At 41.2% G+C, this 17,217-nt stretch overlaps 1 protein-coding gene across 1 annotated transcript; it reads right to left on the bottom strand.

Annotated features, from left to right (window-relative positions):
• Window positions 1–213: 213 nt before the first annotated feature.
• LOC306859118 (uncharacterized protein) lies at window positions 214–16,929 on the bottom strand (the record flags this gene model as incomplete). Its single annotated transcript, XM_079399975.1, has 4 exons — window positions 16,693–16,929; window positions 8,974–9,135; window positions 1,249–2,913; window positions 214–290 (listed from the first exon to the last, which is right to left on the bottom strand). The coding sequence occupies exons 1-4, from the start codon at window positions 16,775–16,777 to the stop codon at window positions 214–216; spliced, it is 1,989 nt and encodes a 662-aa protein (XP_079256101.1). The 5' UTR covers window positions 16,778–16,929.
• Between the last annotated feature and the right edge of the window lie 288 nt (window positions 16,930–17,217).

Below are 17,217 nucleotides of genomic sequence, written 5' to 3'. Positions count from 1 at the left end.
ATCAGAGCTTATCAATACTACGGTCTTTCATAATTTAGCCAGTTTAATACCAGGTACAAAGAAAAGCAAAGAAGGATCAATTATAAAGCTCCATCACAGTATATCCTTCATCTGCGTTTCCTAAATACATCATAAGTGGAAGAATAACTAGTCATTTTAAAAACAACAGTGAAGAGCAAAATGTAAAATAAATCTAAGTCTTTCTTAAAAGTGTTACAGTCTCTTCTTCAGCTTCCTGAACAAGAACGGTTTGTAAAAACGTCTGCTTCCTTCGTGAAAGAGTAAGCAAACTACAAGTGACATATACGCATTATAAGACAATTAAACATAATATGAAACTCATAAGAAAGCACAATGGCAATTTATATCATGAAGCAAAATTATATACAAGAATAAAACTTTTGGACATTGTTCTTTGGGGAGGAACTTCATCTTTGGGTTGATCTGAACCTCACAGTTGAATCTGCAGGTTTTGAAGATGAAGATGAACTTTATTCACTGTGAAAACTTTAGATATTTTATTGCTTGATGCATTATTGTGTCACATTTGGTGATGATGAGAATCAGATCTGAAAGAACTGGTTCTGAAGATGATCTACTTACTGTGATTGTTTATTATATGTGTGTGTAGAGCAGATGAACCATTGAAACGCTTCCCACATGCAGTGCAGTGATACGGTTTCTCTCCAGTGTGGATCCTCTCATGTGTTTTCAGAGATCCTGACTGACTGAATCTCTTGTCACAGTGTGAACACCTAAGATTTCTCTCCAGTGTGAATCCTCTTGTGCAGTTTTAAACACTTTGCTGTAGTAAAAGTCTTCTCACACTCAAAGCACATGTACTCTCTCACAGCAGTATCAGTTTTTTGATGGTCTTTCGAATTTTGTAGACGTGAAAAACTCTTTCCACACAAATAATATGAATATGGCTTCTCCTTTGTATGAACTCTCAGGTGTTTCTTCAGATGTGAAGCTCTCAAAAATGTTTTCATGCATTGACCACATTGATGTACAGTTTCTCTCTAGTGTGGATGTTTGTGTGTTTCTTAAGGTTTACTGATTGTGTGAAACTCTTCCCGCACTGATCACAAGTGTTCGGTTTCTCTCCAGTGTGAATCCTCTCATGTCTTTTCAGAGTTGCTGACACACTGAATCTCTTGTCACAGTGTGAACACTTGTAAGGTTTCTCTCCAGTGTGGATCTTCTGGTGCAGTTTTAAATGGCTAGCTGAAGTAAAAGTCTTCTCACACTCAAAGCACATGTACTCTCTCACACCAGTGTGTATTTTCTGATGTTTTTTCAAACTTTGTAGATGTGAAAAACTCTTTCCACACAAATGACATGAATGTGGCTTCTCCTTTGTATGAACTCTCAGGTGTGTCCTCAGGTATGAAGCTCTCAAAAATGTTTTCCTGCACTGATCACATGTGTGCAGTTTCTCTCCAGTGTGGATGATCATGTGTTTCTTAAGGGTTGATGAGTATGTGAAACTCTTCCCGCACTGATCACAAGTGAATGGTTTCTCTCCAGTGTGGATCCTCTCATGTCTTTTCAGAGTTGCTGACACACTGAATCTCTTGTCACAGTGTGAACACTTGTAAGGTTTCTCTCCAGTGTGGATCTTCTGGTGCAGTTTTAAATGGCTAGCTGAAGTAAAAGTCTTCTCACACTCAAAGCACATGTACTCTCTCACACCAGTGTGTATTTTCTGATGTTTTTTCAAACTTTGTAGATGTGAAAAACTCTTTCCACACAAATGACATGAATGTGGCTTCTCCTTTGTATGAACTCTCAGGTGTGTCCTCAGGTATGAAGCTCTCAAAAATGTTTTCCTGCACTGATCACATGTGTGCAGTTTCTCTCCAGTGTGGATGATCATGTGTTTCTTAAGGGTTGATGAGTATGTGAAACTCTTCCCGCACTGATCACAAGTGAATGGTTTCTCTCCAGTGTGGATCCTCTCATGTCTTTTCAGAGTTGCTGACACACTGAATCTCTTGTCACAATGTGAACACTTGTAAGGTTTCTCTCCAGTGTGGATATTCATGTGATCCTTAAGGCTTGATGATTGTGAGAAACTTGTTCCACACTGATCACAAGTGAAAGGTTTTTCTCCAGTATGAATTCTCATATGTGCTGTAAGGTTTCCTTTTAGTGAGAAACTCTTCCCGCACTGATCACATGTGAACGGTTTCTCTCCAGTGTGGATCCTCTCATGTGTTTTCAGGTGTTCTGACCGAATGAATCTCTTGTCACAGTGTGAACACTTGTAAGGTTTCTCTCCAGTGTGGATCCTCTGGTGCAGTTTTAAACAGCTTGCTGTAGTAAAAGTCTTCTCACACTCAAAGCATATGTACTCTCTCACACCAGTATGAATTTTCTGATGTTTTTTCAAACTTTTTAGATGTGAAAAACTCTTTCCACACAAATGACATGAATGTGGTTTCTCCTTTGTATGAACTCTCAGGTGTGAACTCAGGTATGAAGCTCTCAAAAATGTTTTCCCACACTGATCACATGTGTACAGTTTCTCTCTAGTGTGGATGTTCGTGTGTTTCTTAAGAGTTGATAATTGTGAGAAACTCTTCCCACACTGATCGCAAGTGAATGGTTTCTCTCCAGTGTGGATCCTCTCATGTCTTTTTAGGTCTCCTGAGAGTCCAAATCTCTTCTCACAGTGTGAACACTTCAGCGGTTTCTCTCCAGTATGAATTCTCATGTGAACATCAAGACTATATTTGCATGTCAAACTCTTTCCACACTGAGTGCAGGTGAAAGATTTCTTGGTTCTCATTTTCCTTAAAATGATCTGTTTGCTTTGACAGCAACTCAAAGGTTTTTCTCCAGTTTTGAAGTGATTTTTTCCCTGAAAATCACTTAATTCTTTATTGTCCTCATTTTCTTTAATCAACTCTGAAATAAAAGCAAAAACAGTTCCTTTGTCATTAACTCATAAAAAAGTAAAAAGACATAAAATTGAACCCTGATGTAACAGCGGAAAGTAGACAATTTCTATACAAAATTTGGATAATTCTGATGTTTTATGAATACATCTAGTCCATTTTCTATTTAGTCATTTAGCAGATGCTTTTATCCAAAGCGATATACAAATGATTACAATAGAAGCAATCAAAACCAGCAAAAGAGCAATAAAACATACCATGCCACCCCTAATAAATATATATATATATATATATATATATATATATATATATATATATATATATACACACACACAATCTTTGGCCACTTTATTAGGTGCACCTTGCTAGTACCGGGTTGGACCCCCTTTTGCCTTCAGAACTGCCTTAATTCTTCGTGGCATGGATTCAACAAGGTGTTGGAAACATTCCTCAGAGATTTTGGTCCATATTGACATGATAGCATCACGCAGTTGCTGCAGATTTGTCGGCTGCACATCCATGATGCGAATCTCCCGTTCCACCACATCCCAAAGGTGCTCTATTGGGTTGAGATCTGGTGACTGTGGAGGCCATTTGAGTAAAGTGAACTCATTGTCATGTTCAGGAAACCAGTCTGAGATGATTTGAGCTTTGTGACATGGTGCATTATCCTGCTGAAATAGCCATCAGAAGATGGGTACACTGTAGTCATTGTGACGACCCATGCATTATGTGTGTCATCCCTGGGTTGAATTGTGTGATTGCTCTGCCTCCCAACTGATTGTTCTCTGATGGGTTCATCGAGGACACCTGCTGTTGGTTTCCAGTTTCACCTTTTGAAAAGCTGTATGACAACTGGCCCGGGCGTCTGCACTTTGGACTCGTTTTCGTTTGGTTTTGGTTCAACTTTGTTTTACTTTATACAGTACATCCATCATTACTACAGTCCATTACATTTCCATGCATTCACTTAACTTTGCAGCACTGATTCCTGACTGTTTCATGTTACATAGTTTTTTTCTGTATAGTTCTATTTTGTTAATAAATTTTGTATATTATTCGCACTTTCTCATTTGTCCCCATTTTTGTTACATCCTTTTCGAGCCATGCGGCGTAACAGTCATAAAGGGACGGACATGGTCAGCAACAATACTCAGGTAGGCTGTGGCATTTAAACGATGCTCAATTGGTACTAAGGGGCCCAAAGTGTGCCAAGAAAATATTCCCAACACCATGACACCACCACCAGCAGCCTGAACCGTTGAGACAAGGCAGGATGGATCCATGCTTTCATGTTCTTTACGCCAAATTCTGACCCTACCATCTGAATGTCGCAGCAGAAATCGAGACTCATCAGGCCAGGCAACATTTTTCCAATCTTCTATTGTCCAATTTTGGCGAGACTGTGTGAATTGTAGACTCCGTTTCCTGTTCTTAGCTGACAGGAGCGGCACCCGGTGTGGTCTTCTGCTGCTGTAGCCCATCTGCTTCAGGGTTCGACGTGTTGTGTGTTCAGAGATGGTATTCTGCATACCTTGGTTGTAGCGAGTGGTTATTCGAGTTACTGTTGCCTTTCTATCATCTCTAACCAGTTTGCCCATTCTCCTCTGACCTCTGAGATTAACAAGGCATTTTCGTCCACAAAACTGCCGCTCACTGGATATTTTCTATTTTTCGGACCATTCTCTGTGAACCCTAGAGATGGTTGTGCGTGAAAATCCCGGTAGATCAGCAGTTTTTGAAATACTCAGACCAGCCCGTCTGGCACCAACAACCATTCCACGTTCTAAGTCACTTGAATCCCCTTTCTTCCCCATTCTGATGCTCGGTTTGAACTTCAGCAAGTCGTCTTCACCACATCTATGTAAACTTCTTCTAGATGCCCAAATGCATTGAGCGGCTGCCATGTGATTGGCTGATTAGCAATTTGTGTTACCAAGCAATTGAACAGGTGTACCTAATAAAGAGGCCGGAGAGTGTATGTAATACATATACATATATATATATACATATACACATATACACATACACACACACATATATACAAACACACACTGGCATGCGAAAGTTTGGGCACCCCTGGTCAAAATTTCTGGTAATATGAACAGTTAAGTAAGTGGAAGATGAAATGATCTCCAAAAGGCATAAAGTTACAGATGACACATTCCCTTTATATTTCACAGCCTGTATGTATCACATACACATACTATATGCATCACAGCCTGTAAACACTTTTTGTAGCCAGCCAAGAGTCTTTCAGTTCTTGTTTGAGGAATTTTTGCACATTCTTCCTTACAGTCTTCCAGTTCTGTGAGATTCCCGGGGCATCTTGCACGCACTGCTCTTTTGAGGTCTATCCCCAGATTTTCAATGATGTTTAGGTCAGGAAACTGTGCACAATCGCAGCAGCTTCTCTCTCTCCCGACAGAACGGTGTTTTCGTGTTTTTTGTCTTGTAAGTCGCAGTGTTTTTGCACATCTTCGTCTCGTCTACCTGTCTGTAAGCGCGCATACAGTCGTGAGTTTCTGCTCGATGTCGGCAGAATCACATTTTTTGAGTTAAACTCAGCACACGCCGAAGAGCTGCGGGACCTCGGTCTGTTCCGAAAGCCTACTCCATCACCGACCCCCACTACTGCATCTCGCCCACAGCGGAGGCGCTACAAGCGGCGTGAGAGGAAGCAGAAGAGGGGTAAGCGCGGAGGTAACCGAGCTAGGCTAGCGGCCAACCCACACAAGCCAGCTATCCCCACCATCGTACTGGCGAACGTACGCTCTTTGGACAATAAACTGGACTACATCCGACTACTCCGCTCCACTCAGAGGACTGTAAGAGACTGTTGTGTTTTTGTGTTTACGGAAACATGGCTTAACAACAGCGTACTGGACTGCGCCATACAGCTCGACCAGCTAACATGCTATCGAGCTGACAGAGCTCTCGTCGAGGGAGGTAAGATCCGCGGCGGCGGGCTTTGTGTTTACATCAATGATGCATGGTGTCGCGACGCTGTTGTGGTCTGCAAACACTGCTCACCCCTGGTGGAGTTTATGATTATTAAGTGCCGGCCGTTCTATCTACCGAGGGAATATTCAGCCATACTGCTAGTTGCTGTATACATCCCTCCCACCTCCAACAACAACATCAGGAGTGAGGCGCTAAATGAACTGTACCAGCACACCAGTGAGCAGCAGACAGCCCACCCAGATGCTTTTCTCATCTTGGCTGGGGATTTCAACCACGCAGACTTAAAGAGTGTGTTCCCAAAAATACATCAACACATAGACTTTCCAACAAGGGGAAAAAATACCCTGGACTTTGTTTACACCACCCAGAGAGGAGCTTACAAGGCCCTCCCCCTCCCCCACCTCAGAGCCTCAGACCACATCACTGTCATGCTAATGCCTGCATACAGACCGCTCGTCAAAGTCATCAAACCAATACACAAACAGATTCAAGTGTGGCCGGAAGGGTCGTCAGAGGCACTTCAGGACTGTTTTGACACCACTGACTGGAATATGTTTAAACAGGCTGCCACATACAACAACACTACATACCTCCAAGAGTACTCAGAGACTGTCACTGCCTACATCTCCAAGTGCATTGATGATGTAACAGTCACAAAGTCCATCACTGTCCGGGCCAACCAGAAGCCGTGGATGACAGGGGAAGTCTACAGACTGCTGAAGGCTCGGAACGGATAGCCTATCGTGTCAGCGACAGCAGAGACTCTCGGAGCTTGTGGCAGGGGATACAGACCATCACGGACTACAAGCCCCCACCACAGACCTGTGACAGCACCATCCCCCTGCTGAACGAGCTGAATGCCTTCTTTGCTCGCTTTGAGGCACAAAACAGCACCACTGCACAGAAGACTCCACCTCCTCCCGGTGACCAGGTGATGACGCTGTCCCCGGACAGCGTGAGGAGGTCCCTCAGCAGGATCAATGCACGCAAAGCTCCGGGTCCTGACAACATTCCTGGTACTGAGAGACTGTGCAGTGGAACTCACTGATGTCTTCACAGACATCTTCAACATCTCGCTAAATCAGGCCGTTGTCCCCACATGCTTCAAAGCTACCACCATCATTCCAGTCCCGAAGAAGTCATCTCCATCCTGTTTCAATGACTACCGTCCAATAGCACTCACTCCTATTCTCATGAAGTGCTTTGAACGGCTAGTCATGCACCACATCAAGTCTGTCCTCCCCCCCTCACTTGACCCCTTCCAGTTTGCATATAGGTCCAACCGCTCGACCGATGATGCCATCGCCACTGCCCTCCACCCAGCCCTCACACATCTGGACAAAAAAGACTCATATGTCAGGATGCTGTTCATAGACTTCAGTTCAGCATTCAACACAATCATCCCTCAACAGCTCACACACAAACTGGTCCAGCTGGGGCTCAACACCTCTCTGTGCAACTGGCTGTTGGACTTCCTGAGCGGGAGACCTCAAGCAGTACGGGTTGGCAGTAACACATCCAGCACCATCACACTGAACACTGGGGCCCCCCAAGGATGTGTGCTGAGCCCCCTCCTCTTCACTCTGCTGACCCACGACTGCACACCGTCACACAACTCTAACCTGATCATTAAGTTTGCGGATGACACAACTGTGGTGGGTCTCATCAGCAACAGAGATGAGACAAACTACAGGAGCGAGGTGAGCCGCCTGGCCGGGTGGTGCAGTGACAACAATCTCTCTCTGAATGTGGAGAAGATGAAGGAGATTGTTGTTGACTTCAGGAGAGTACACACTCAGCATGCCCCTCTGACCATCAACGGTGCGACTGTGGAGAGAGTGAGCAGCACCAAGTTCCTGGGTGTGCACATCACTGAGGACCTCTCCTGGACTAACAACACTGTAGCACTGGCCAAGAAAGCACAGCAGCGTCTCTACTTCCTCCGCAAACTCAAAAGAGCCAGAGCCCCGGCCCCCATCATGTGCACCTTCTACAGAGGCATCCTAACCAGCTGCATCACTGTGTGGTATGGCGCTTGCAACGCATCCTGCCGCAAGTCACTTCAGCGAATAGTGAGAGCAGCTGAGAAGATCATTGGTGTCTCTCTCCCCTCCCTCCAGGACATTTACAGCACCCGTCTCACCCGCAAAGCCCTCCGCATTGCAGGTGATCCCACCCACCCGGCACACAGCTTCTTCAGTCTGCTGCCATCAGGGAGGAGACTACGGAGTCTCCAGGCGAGGACCAGCAGACTGAAGGACAGCTTCATACATCAGGCTGTCAGGAAGCTCAACTCCCTCCCGTCCCTGACCCCCCTCTCCTCTTTTTACCCCATACAACACTGAACTCTGACACTATGAGACACCCCCCCCCCCCCCTCCGGCTCCCCACACCCCCAGGACCAGCCACCCCCACCTACTTACAAACTGTGACCAGCACCTGTCACTTGTGCAGCATTGGACTGATCACTACCTCATCCAGCATTGACTGCAAACTACCTCCTCGGATAGTCTCATAAAAAGACTGTTCTGTTGTCAATTTAACAGACTGACAAGCTTTTTTTGCACTACACATATATCTGCACAGTTTTGTTTTATTTAACTGGTTTGCACTCCATCTATTCTGCCATGTGCCTTATGTCACTTTATCTATCTTTTTTTATTTTTCTACAATGTTCTCAGATTGATAAGCTCTTTTTGCACTACACATATATCTGCACAGTTTTGTTTTTATTTAACTGGTTTGCACTATCTGCCATGCGCCTTATGCCACTTTATCTATTTCTTTATTTTTTTTCTACAATGTCCTTACTTGTATAGCTATAGAGTTGTATGTACATATGTTTAAACCGTATTATCTGTATTTGAACGTGTTTAATGTTAACTGTTTACACCAAGGGTCTGAGGGTAACGCAATTTCAATTCTCTGTATGTATGTGCTGTACATGTGGAAGAATTGACAATAAAGGCAGACTTGAGACTTGACTTGAAGTTATATTATTGCAGAGTGCTAAAGATTTTTGCAATTACAACAAACTAAATATAAATCTGCTTGAAACGTTATAACCGTCAGCATTCTTCACTAATAATGAAGAATAAACACCAACCTGTTAGTTGTTCAGTATCTTCAGTGTGTTTGATTCTGCAGGGTTCTGGATCTCTCATCTTCTCTCTGTCCTCTTTAATAAACTCAGTCTTTACAGATTTATTCCTGATGATCTGATGCTCGTCTTCACTTGTGAACTGATGGGAATATTCCTGCTGAATATCTGTGTGGAAGAAGCAGATTTGCCAAAATCAACAAGAAATCAGGGGCCACGTTCCCACTACAAGTTTCAGGAGTGACAACCGCATTTTACTGCGGGAGTGAGTCCCGTAAATGATCGTTCCATGTGTGTACAGAACAGCACTCACTCCAGCATTTGTAACCATAGCAGCTTTCTGTCATCTTGCGGGAGTGAATAAAAGTTCATCCGTTTGTTATGTGCTGTTTTTTGACAAAAGACTCTTTTTGTCCGTCGATTAACTACCGCTGAACTAAACTACCGCTGATAGATGTGCAGTGTTGTGTTTATGCTCTGGAGGCTGCTTTAGAGAGCACTGTCTTGCAGTGTTGCCATGTCCTCATATTTACAAGCGCTTTTAGGCATGTTGTTTGGTCTTAGCTCATAAAGATTCATGAAGTTCATAAAGTGGTCTGTTGTGGATATGAGATATAGGATTTTTTTTTTTTGGTGTTATAAAACAAAGCATTTGGGTGTTTTAGTGTTTTTGTATGCGTGTCCTTGTTTGTTGTTGTTTTTTTGTGTGTTTTTTCTTCTTCTATGAAGATCTGGCAACAATGACACTTTATAGCAAGGCTCATGAACGCAGCTAGCCCCATATTCAGTTAAGACTTCTTTCACAGTTATTTTCTTGCATCTCACATACAGACGAATACACTGATGCACGTTCAAATACGTCATTAACAACTAGTTGTTCAGTTCAGTTCTGTAAACACTGCGTAAAATTAATAAATACGTAAATACGGTTGTCACTACCTGTATTTTTTGGGAGTTAATGCAGTTCTCGAATGCGGTTGTCACTCCCATATTTTAGGACCGAGTTTGGGCACCCCAGGCCTATAGTATTAAGTTTAAAGTCCCCCTATAGTCAAATATTTTATCCCTTAAAACTTATCTTTGATCAATAAAATGACATTTAAATGTTTTTTCTTGTGAAAATAATTTTCTCATGCCTTAAAATAGCTTGAATGTAACTAAACACCCTTGCCTCATTTACTATACGCTGATCTATACGCTGAATATGCTAATTAGCCCCGCCTCCACTCAGTCACACCAGCCAGCGCCTCCTGATCCACTGAACTGTAGTAAACGCAAAACAATGGCCTACACGGATAATAACTGATAAAACTATGTTTTTACTAGCGGACAACTACAGTGAATCCTATAATATTCGTTAAAGTTACTTACTTGACGATGTTGTGTCCTCAAAATGCCTTTAAGACTGAATGCAGCCGTTTGTGACTCCAATTCGTGCCCGCGAGCATACGCATGTGAAGTGCAGACGCCGATGCGGGAGAGGTGGGACTGACTCCGGGCTACCTTTACACCGTTGTCGCGGGTTATAATGCAAGTTAGCAGTTCTAAATTCACATTAAACCATGCTTCATGGGTTTTTTTGCTCTAATTTATGTTTGGTTTTGTGCTGGTATTGGTATATTTTGCATGCTAGTGATGGGAATCGATCCCTTGACGTGATTGGTTATTGGTTTGTGACGTAGCAACCCGAGGGCTGTTTCAAACTGCATTTCTGGGTCAGCCATTGAGAAACTACAGCTTTAAGGAGAAAATGCTCAGTAATGGTGTTGATTAATGGATTGGCACATGATTTGTCTAAAAGCATATTAAAAACACCACATAGACAAATAAACAGCATGTAAAAAAACGTGATTTTCACTACAGGGTAAAACAATGGGTCTCATTCACTAAACATGGGTACGCACGATTTTTTTGCGTGAAATGTGACGAAAATGTGACGTTTTCACGAATAAATCATGATTCATCAAAAACTTTCGTACTAAAATTTATTCTAAATGTACGAAAAAATTCAAGAACAACTTATACCACACGTACGCAATAATCATGTACGCCCGGGGCCTTATAAGCATGTATAAAGAACCCCACATATAATTAGATATGTTATGTACAGGGTGGGTGAAAAGTAACTAGACGTTAAAATTTATAAAGTATAATTAGAGGTCCAATTATATAAATATATATATATATATATATATATATATATATATATATATATAAAATTAGAGGTCCAAACAACAAATCACCTGATCTATGCTTATATAAACGGTGATTATTGTGTCTCACCTTGTGTTTGGAGGCACGGCACACTTGGTACTGCTTGAAGACATTGCGGCGCGTGCTCGAAGGAGAGAGCGCGTCTTTAGAGCAGGGCCGGCGCCAAGGGGGGCACTCGTGGGCCGTGGCCCCCCAAACGAGTTACTGTGCCTCCCCACTTTCCATCCTCTCCCCTCCTTGCTGAACGCGATCGATTTTGAAAGCGAAAGTACCGATAAAACAACGCACATAAGAAAGCAATTGAACGCTTTAGCGAGCGTCAGCAACTGCACGCGGTCACAGATTGCACGCTCTTCACGAATACCCCCCCCACACACACAACGTGATTTGTGCCCCCCTAGAAATTTAAATGCCCCCCGATGGAGGTGCCCTGGCGCCGGCTCTGGCGCACAGATATGTTTGCTGAGAGTGACGAATGGCTGTTCAGTTGCTTTTAAATAACACATTTTTTCTGGCTTCCACCTCCGACAGCAAAACCTCACGTTCATTATCGTTAAAGTTATTTTTCTTTGTCTTTTGTTTCGATGCCATAATTGTCTTTCTCTAGACGAGTGCCGCTTTGCGGAAAGCCCTTATATGGAGCTGGTGTGGGCGTGTATTATGCTAATCACTAACCTCGTGCACGCGGGCGCTCTTTTAGAAGACTCCAGATTCACTAACAGAAGAACGAGTTTAAGAACAAGCTCATGTGCGTACGCACGTGTTGTGAATTAGGCGGAAAGTTTTTGTGAGAAGTTCAAATGTGCGTATAAATACGAAAAACGTACGCACTTATTAGTGAATGAGACCCAATGTCTGGAGTTCCAGGGATCCGAGATTTTGTAACATAAGTGATATTTTTCATGTAACATGACAGCACGTTTTACACTACAGTTGTGTAGTTTTGGGGGATTTATTGTATTTCTAATTTGAATTGGCTAATTTAATAATGTTTGTATATATCTGGGCTTATTAAACTAGTAAAATAAAATTCACTTTAAAGAGGTCACCTTTATTTATTTACAGTGGGGAAAAAATTTATTTAATCCCCTGCTGATTTTGTATGTTTGCCCACTTACAAAGAAATGATCAGTGTATAATTTTAATGGTAGGTTTTTTTTAACTGTTAGAGACAGAATAACAACAACAAAAAATCCAGAAAAACGCATTTCAAAACAGTTATAAATTGATTTGCATTTTGATGAGTGAAATAAGTATTTGACCCCTTCGCAAAACATGACTTAGTACTTGGTGGCAAAACGCTTGTTGGCAATCACAGAGGTCAGATGTTTCTTGTAGTTGGCCACCAGGTTTGCACACATCTCAGGAGGGATTTTGTCTCACTCCTCTATGCAGATCCTCTCCGAGTCATTAAGGTTTTTAGGCTGGCGTTTGGCAACTCAAACTTTCCCCAGATTTTCTATTTGATTAAGGTCTGGAGACTGGTTAGGCCACTCCAGGACCTTAATGTGCTTCTTCTTGAGTCACTCCTTTGTTGTCTTGGCCATGTGGTTTGGGTCATTGTCATGCTGGAATACCCATCCACCACCCATTTTCAATGCCCTGACCCTGACAGTACATCGCCCCGTCCCTAGTCCCTTTGATGTGGTGCAGTTGTCCTGTCCCCTTAGCAGAAAAACACCCCCAAAGCATAATGTTTCCACCTCCATGTTTGACGGTGGGGATGGTGTTCTTGGGGTCATAGTCAGTATTCCTCCTCCAAACACGGTGAGTTGAGTTGATGCCAATGAGCTGGATTTTGGTCTCATCTGACCACAACACTGTCACCCAGTTCTCCTCTGAATAACTGGCAAACTTCAGAAGGGCCTGTACATGTGCTTTCTTGAGCCGGGGGACCTTGCGGGTGCTGCAGGATTTCAGTCCTTCACGGCACAGTGTGTTACTAATTGTTTTCTTGGTGACTATGGTCCCAGCTGCCTTGAGATCATCCCCCCGTGTAGTTCTGGGCTGATTCCTCACGTTCTTATGATCATTGAAACTCCACGAGATGAGATCTTGCATGGAGTCCCAGACCGAGGGAGATTGACATTTATTTTTTGTGTTTCTTCCATTTGCGAATAATCACACCAACTGTTGTCACTTTCACACCAAGCTGCTTGGCGATGGTCTTGTAGCCCATTCCAGCCTTGTGTAGGTCTACAATCTTGTCCCTGGCATCCCCGGACAGCTCTTTGGTCTTGGCCATGGTGGAGAGTTTGGAAACTGACTGATTGCTTCCGTGGACAGGTGTCTTTTATACAGGTAACAAACTGAGATTAGGAGCACTTCCTTTAAGAGAGTGCTCCTAATCTCAGCTCCTTACCTGTATAAAAGACACCTGGGAGCAAGAAATCTTGCTGATTGATAGGGGATCAAATACTTATTTCACTCATTAAAATTTGAATTAATTTATAACTTTTTTAAAAAAAAAATCTTGATTTTTCTGTCTGTCTGTTTCACTGTTCAAATAAACATAATTAAAAATTAAAACGATAATTTCTTTGTAAGTGGGCAAACGTACAAAATCAGCAGGGGATCAAATATTTTTTTCCCCACTGTATATAGTGTTTTTAACATTATAGATTGTGTCAAAGCAACTTTCCAACATCATAATAGGAAAATAGTGTGTCAATAATGTAAAATGACAAGAATAAACACTCAATTTTCAGTTAAAGGCATTTCAATATTGAATTCAGAGATGTCCTCGTCCAGCTCAGTTCAGTTTAAATAGTATCTGTGCAATCAACAGCGACAGCGGCAAGGAACCAAAACTGTACGTTTCTCAGTACAATTCATGGTGATAACATGAGAATCATTGCTGACATCTACTGGAAATCGAACAGTTTTCACATTTATTCTGAAGATTAAACAGTAGCCTACTGTATGCTAGAGAAGTGTTCAAATGAACACAGTTTTGTGCAGGAATGTCAGCTGTAATTATTATTGATGTTTAATTGTGTTTCATTTATAAAGGGACTTAGGCAGCACCCATATTTGTATAGTTTCTCTGGAAACTATTTAAAATAAAGTAACTAAGGTCAATAACTAATGCTAACAAAAGTAATAAATACTGTTACAAATGTATTGTTCATTGTTAGTTCAAGTTAGTTAATATTCAATAATGTTAATGTGAGGCCAGGGGCACCAGGTAAAATCTTGACTAGGGCAGTAAATTAGCCAGGGCCTGTAAATTATGGGGTCATTTTAATGTTTGGGTGAACCATCCCTTTAGCCTACACTCCAGGTCAAATAAAAGCCATAATTAGGATAATCATATGATATTAGGGTTGCCACCCATCCCTTAAAATACGAAATTGTCCTGTATTTAAAGGGAAAATGATGATTTTTCCTGTATTTTACAGTCCAAATATATTTGAATAAACAAATAAGTATTTTGCACTGTTTATAATACTAATAGCAATTATAATGAAATCAAATTTCATAAGAAGTATTAGGGAAGGTCATTTGTGTGTGATTATATTTTGGCGTCTTTCTTTCCATAGCGACGGAGTCTTCAGAGCGGTGCCGTTAAAGCCCTTTCACACGAGCGGTAAACCTGCACGGTTTAAAACATCTGGAGCTCACATCCACATGGTTCTCAAGATGAAGATGGAGGGCTGAATGAGAACGTTATCAATGTTTTCGGTCCAATAACTAATTGGTGGGCTGTCTGACTTAAAGGGATAGTTCACCCAAAAAATTACAATTCTGTCATTGTTTACACACCCACAAGTTGTTCTAAACCTGTAATACATTATTTCTTCTGTTGAACATAAAAGAAGAATGTGGTTAGCCAAACCCAATGACTCTTGATAGTATTTTTTCTCTACTATGGAAGTCACTGAGGACCAGCAGCTGTTTAGTTACCAACATTCTTCAAAGTAGGCCTGTCTTCTTTTGTGTTCAACAGAAGAAACAGCTGTTTGCAGGTTTAGAACAACCTGGGTAAATTATGACAGAATTTGTCATTTTTGGGTGAACCATTCCTTTAAAGTGACAGACACATCCATGCTTCTAAAGGTATAGGCCTACTGTTTTAATAAGACTTGGATAGTCTATTAATATAATATTCCATATCAGAGCTTGGTAGACATCATTATTATTAGCAGAGGTCGATTTGTAAAAACCATCCAGGGGGGAGGGGGTGGGGGTTAATTTTACACAATGATTATAAAATTTGGTCTCATTTTATTCTTCTGGGGCCTGAAATAGAGGACTTTTGGTCAATATTGATAATTTAACAATATTTAGCTGAATGTGTTTTTGTGCTGGCACCTTGGCTGATTTAGGTCCGTCTAGTGTAAATAAATGACGGTAAAACAGCCAGTTGGTGGCAGCAAGTCCCTGTTACTGAATCATTCAAATCAAACGATTCATTCAAAACGGCTGATTCAATAGAAAGGAAACCAGTGAGACCATTCCTGCATCCCAATGTGACCTAAATAGTAAATTACTACTATCACATAGAATTTAGGATGATAGTGTGCACATTGGGACGCGGGCCATCTGAAGTGTTGCTATGCACTGCTGTATAAAACTAACAGCACATTTGAGTTTGTGGCCTCGCACACATGTGCTGATATACAGAAAAGTACAGTGTATGTGCAATGAATATAAAAACATAAATAAATAATAATACCTTCTGTTGTCTTCTTTTTAAAGAACTTCAAACGTTGCACTTGAACCATTTTGGCGAAAAATTCTAAGATTGCTTCCACTTGTTCCCAGCTTGTTACAGCACTGAGTTCTGATTGGCCAGTCGCCGTTATTTAGTTCGTAAATGATCATAAGTAGAGAATTTTAGCATTTCATGTGCATGATAAGTTTTACTTAATACACACAATTAATAATCCAAAGCGGATGGTAAGGGGGGATGCTTTTTGTCATTTGTTTTCTACCAGAGGGATGCCATCCCCCCTCAATTCAAGCCCTGATTTTTAGACATGATTAGACAAATTAATAGATTATAATTAATGTTAGACCCTATTTATTAATTTATCGTTTATATTAATCAAATATATAGGCTACATAATAAATAATCATGTCAAATACAATTTGGCATTATAAAAATGTTTAGATAAAAATTTTTAAATTTAGAATAAAATGGGACAAATAATTACATAATAATGTAGTCTTAATTTAAGATAATGAATAAAAATAAATAAATAATGAGAATTCATCCCATCCAGGTAACAGCTGGTCATTTATACAGGCAAATTACCATCCAGGTCATTTATAATTATAAATAATCAAATTTAAAATATTATTAATGTGTTTTGTTGCATACTCGAACATGTTTTCTCATGCTTTATGGTTTTGTTTTCTTTAGGAGGGGGGGGGGGGAAGTATGTCATATATTCTGAAGTATGTCATATAGTGGCAACCCTATATGACATACTTCAGAAATATGATTAATTTCTGTAGAGCTGTACTGTGAATAAGAATCAGATGAGCTTTGAGAAAGAAACCAACCTGTTTGTTCCTCAGTATCTTCGTGTTTGATGCTGAATACTTCTGCAATCCTAATATCTTCACTTTCCTCTTTAATAAACGCCATCTTTATAATAGTGTGTCACGTGGATGTGTTTCTGTGAGTTTGGACAAGATGAGGATAATCAACAGAAGGAAAATAAATCCAAACTAAATGTTACTCGTTACTCCAACAGAGCAGGAGTGTGGCACAGCCTTATGATGTCATATCTCCCCTCCAAAATAAAAGTCCCGTTCACACACTAAAATCCGAAAATCGCCCCCTATACCCTCATTCACTAGTCCCTACATTAGTGCACTCATACAGTTCACTTGAAGGAGTGCATGAAAACGAGTGAGTGAACTGACACCAGAAGCACTGCTAAAATCAGAAATGTGCAAACATATTTACATGCAAATAATAAAACACATCAGTGATGTTCAGAGTTAAATTCTTAGTGAAATACATAAGGATGCTGTGCTAAAAAATAAGTAGAGAGTTTGAATTACATCTGATATGAGATTCTG

The sequence above is a fragment of the Barbus barbus genome, assembly GCF_936440315.1.
Source record: "Barbus barbus genome assembly, chromosome: 3".
In the NCBI taxonomy this organism is placed as follows: domain Eukaryota; kingdom Metazoa; phylum Chordata; class Actinopteri; order Cypriniformes; family Cyprinidae; genus Barbus; species Barbus barbus.
Note: the sequence above shows the minus strand (reverse complement) of the source record. Positions and strands in the feature narration are given on the sequence as shown.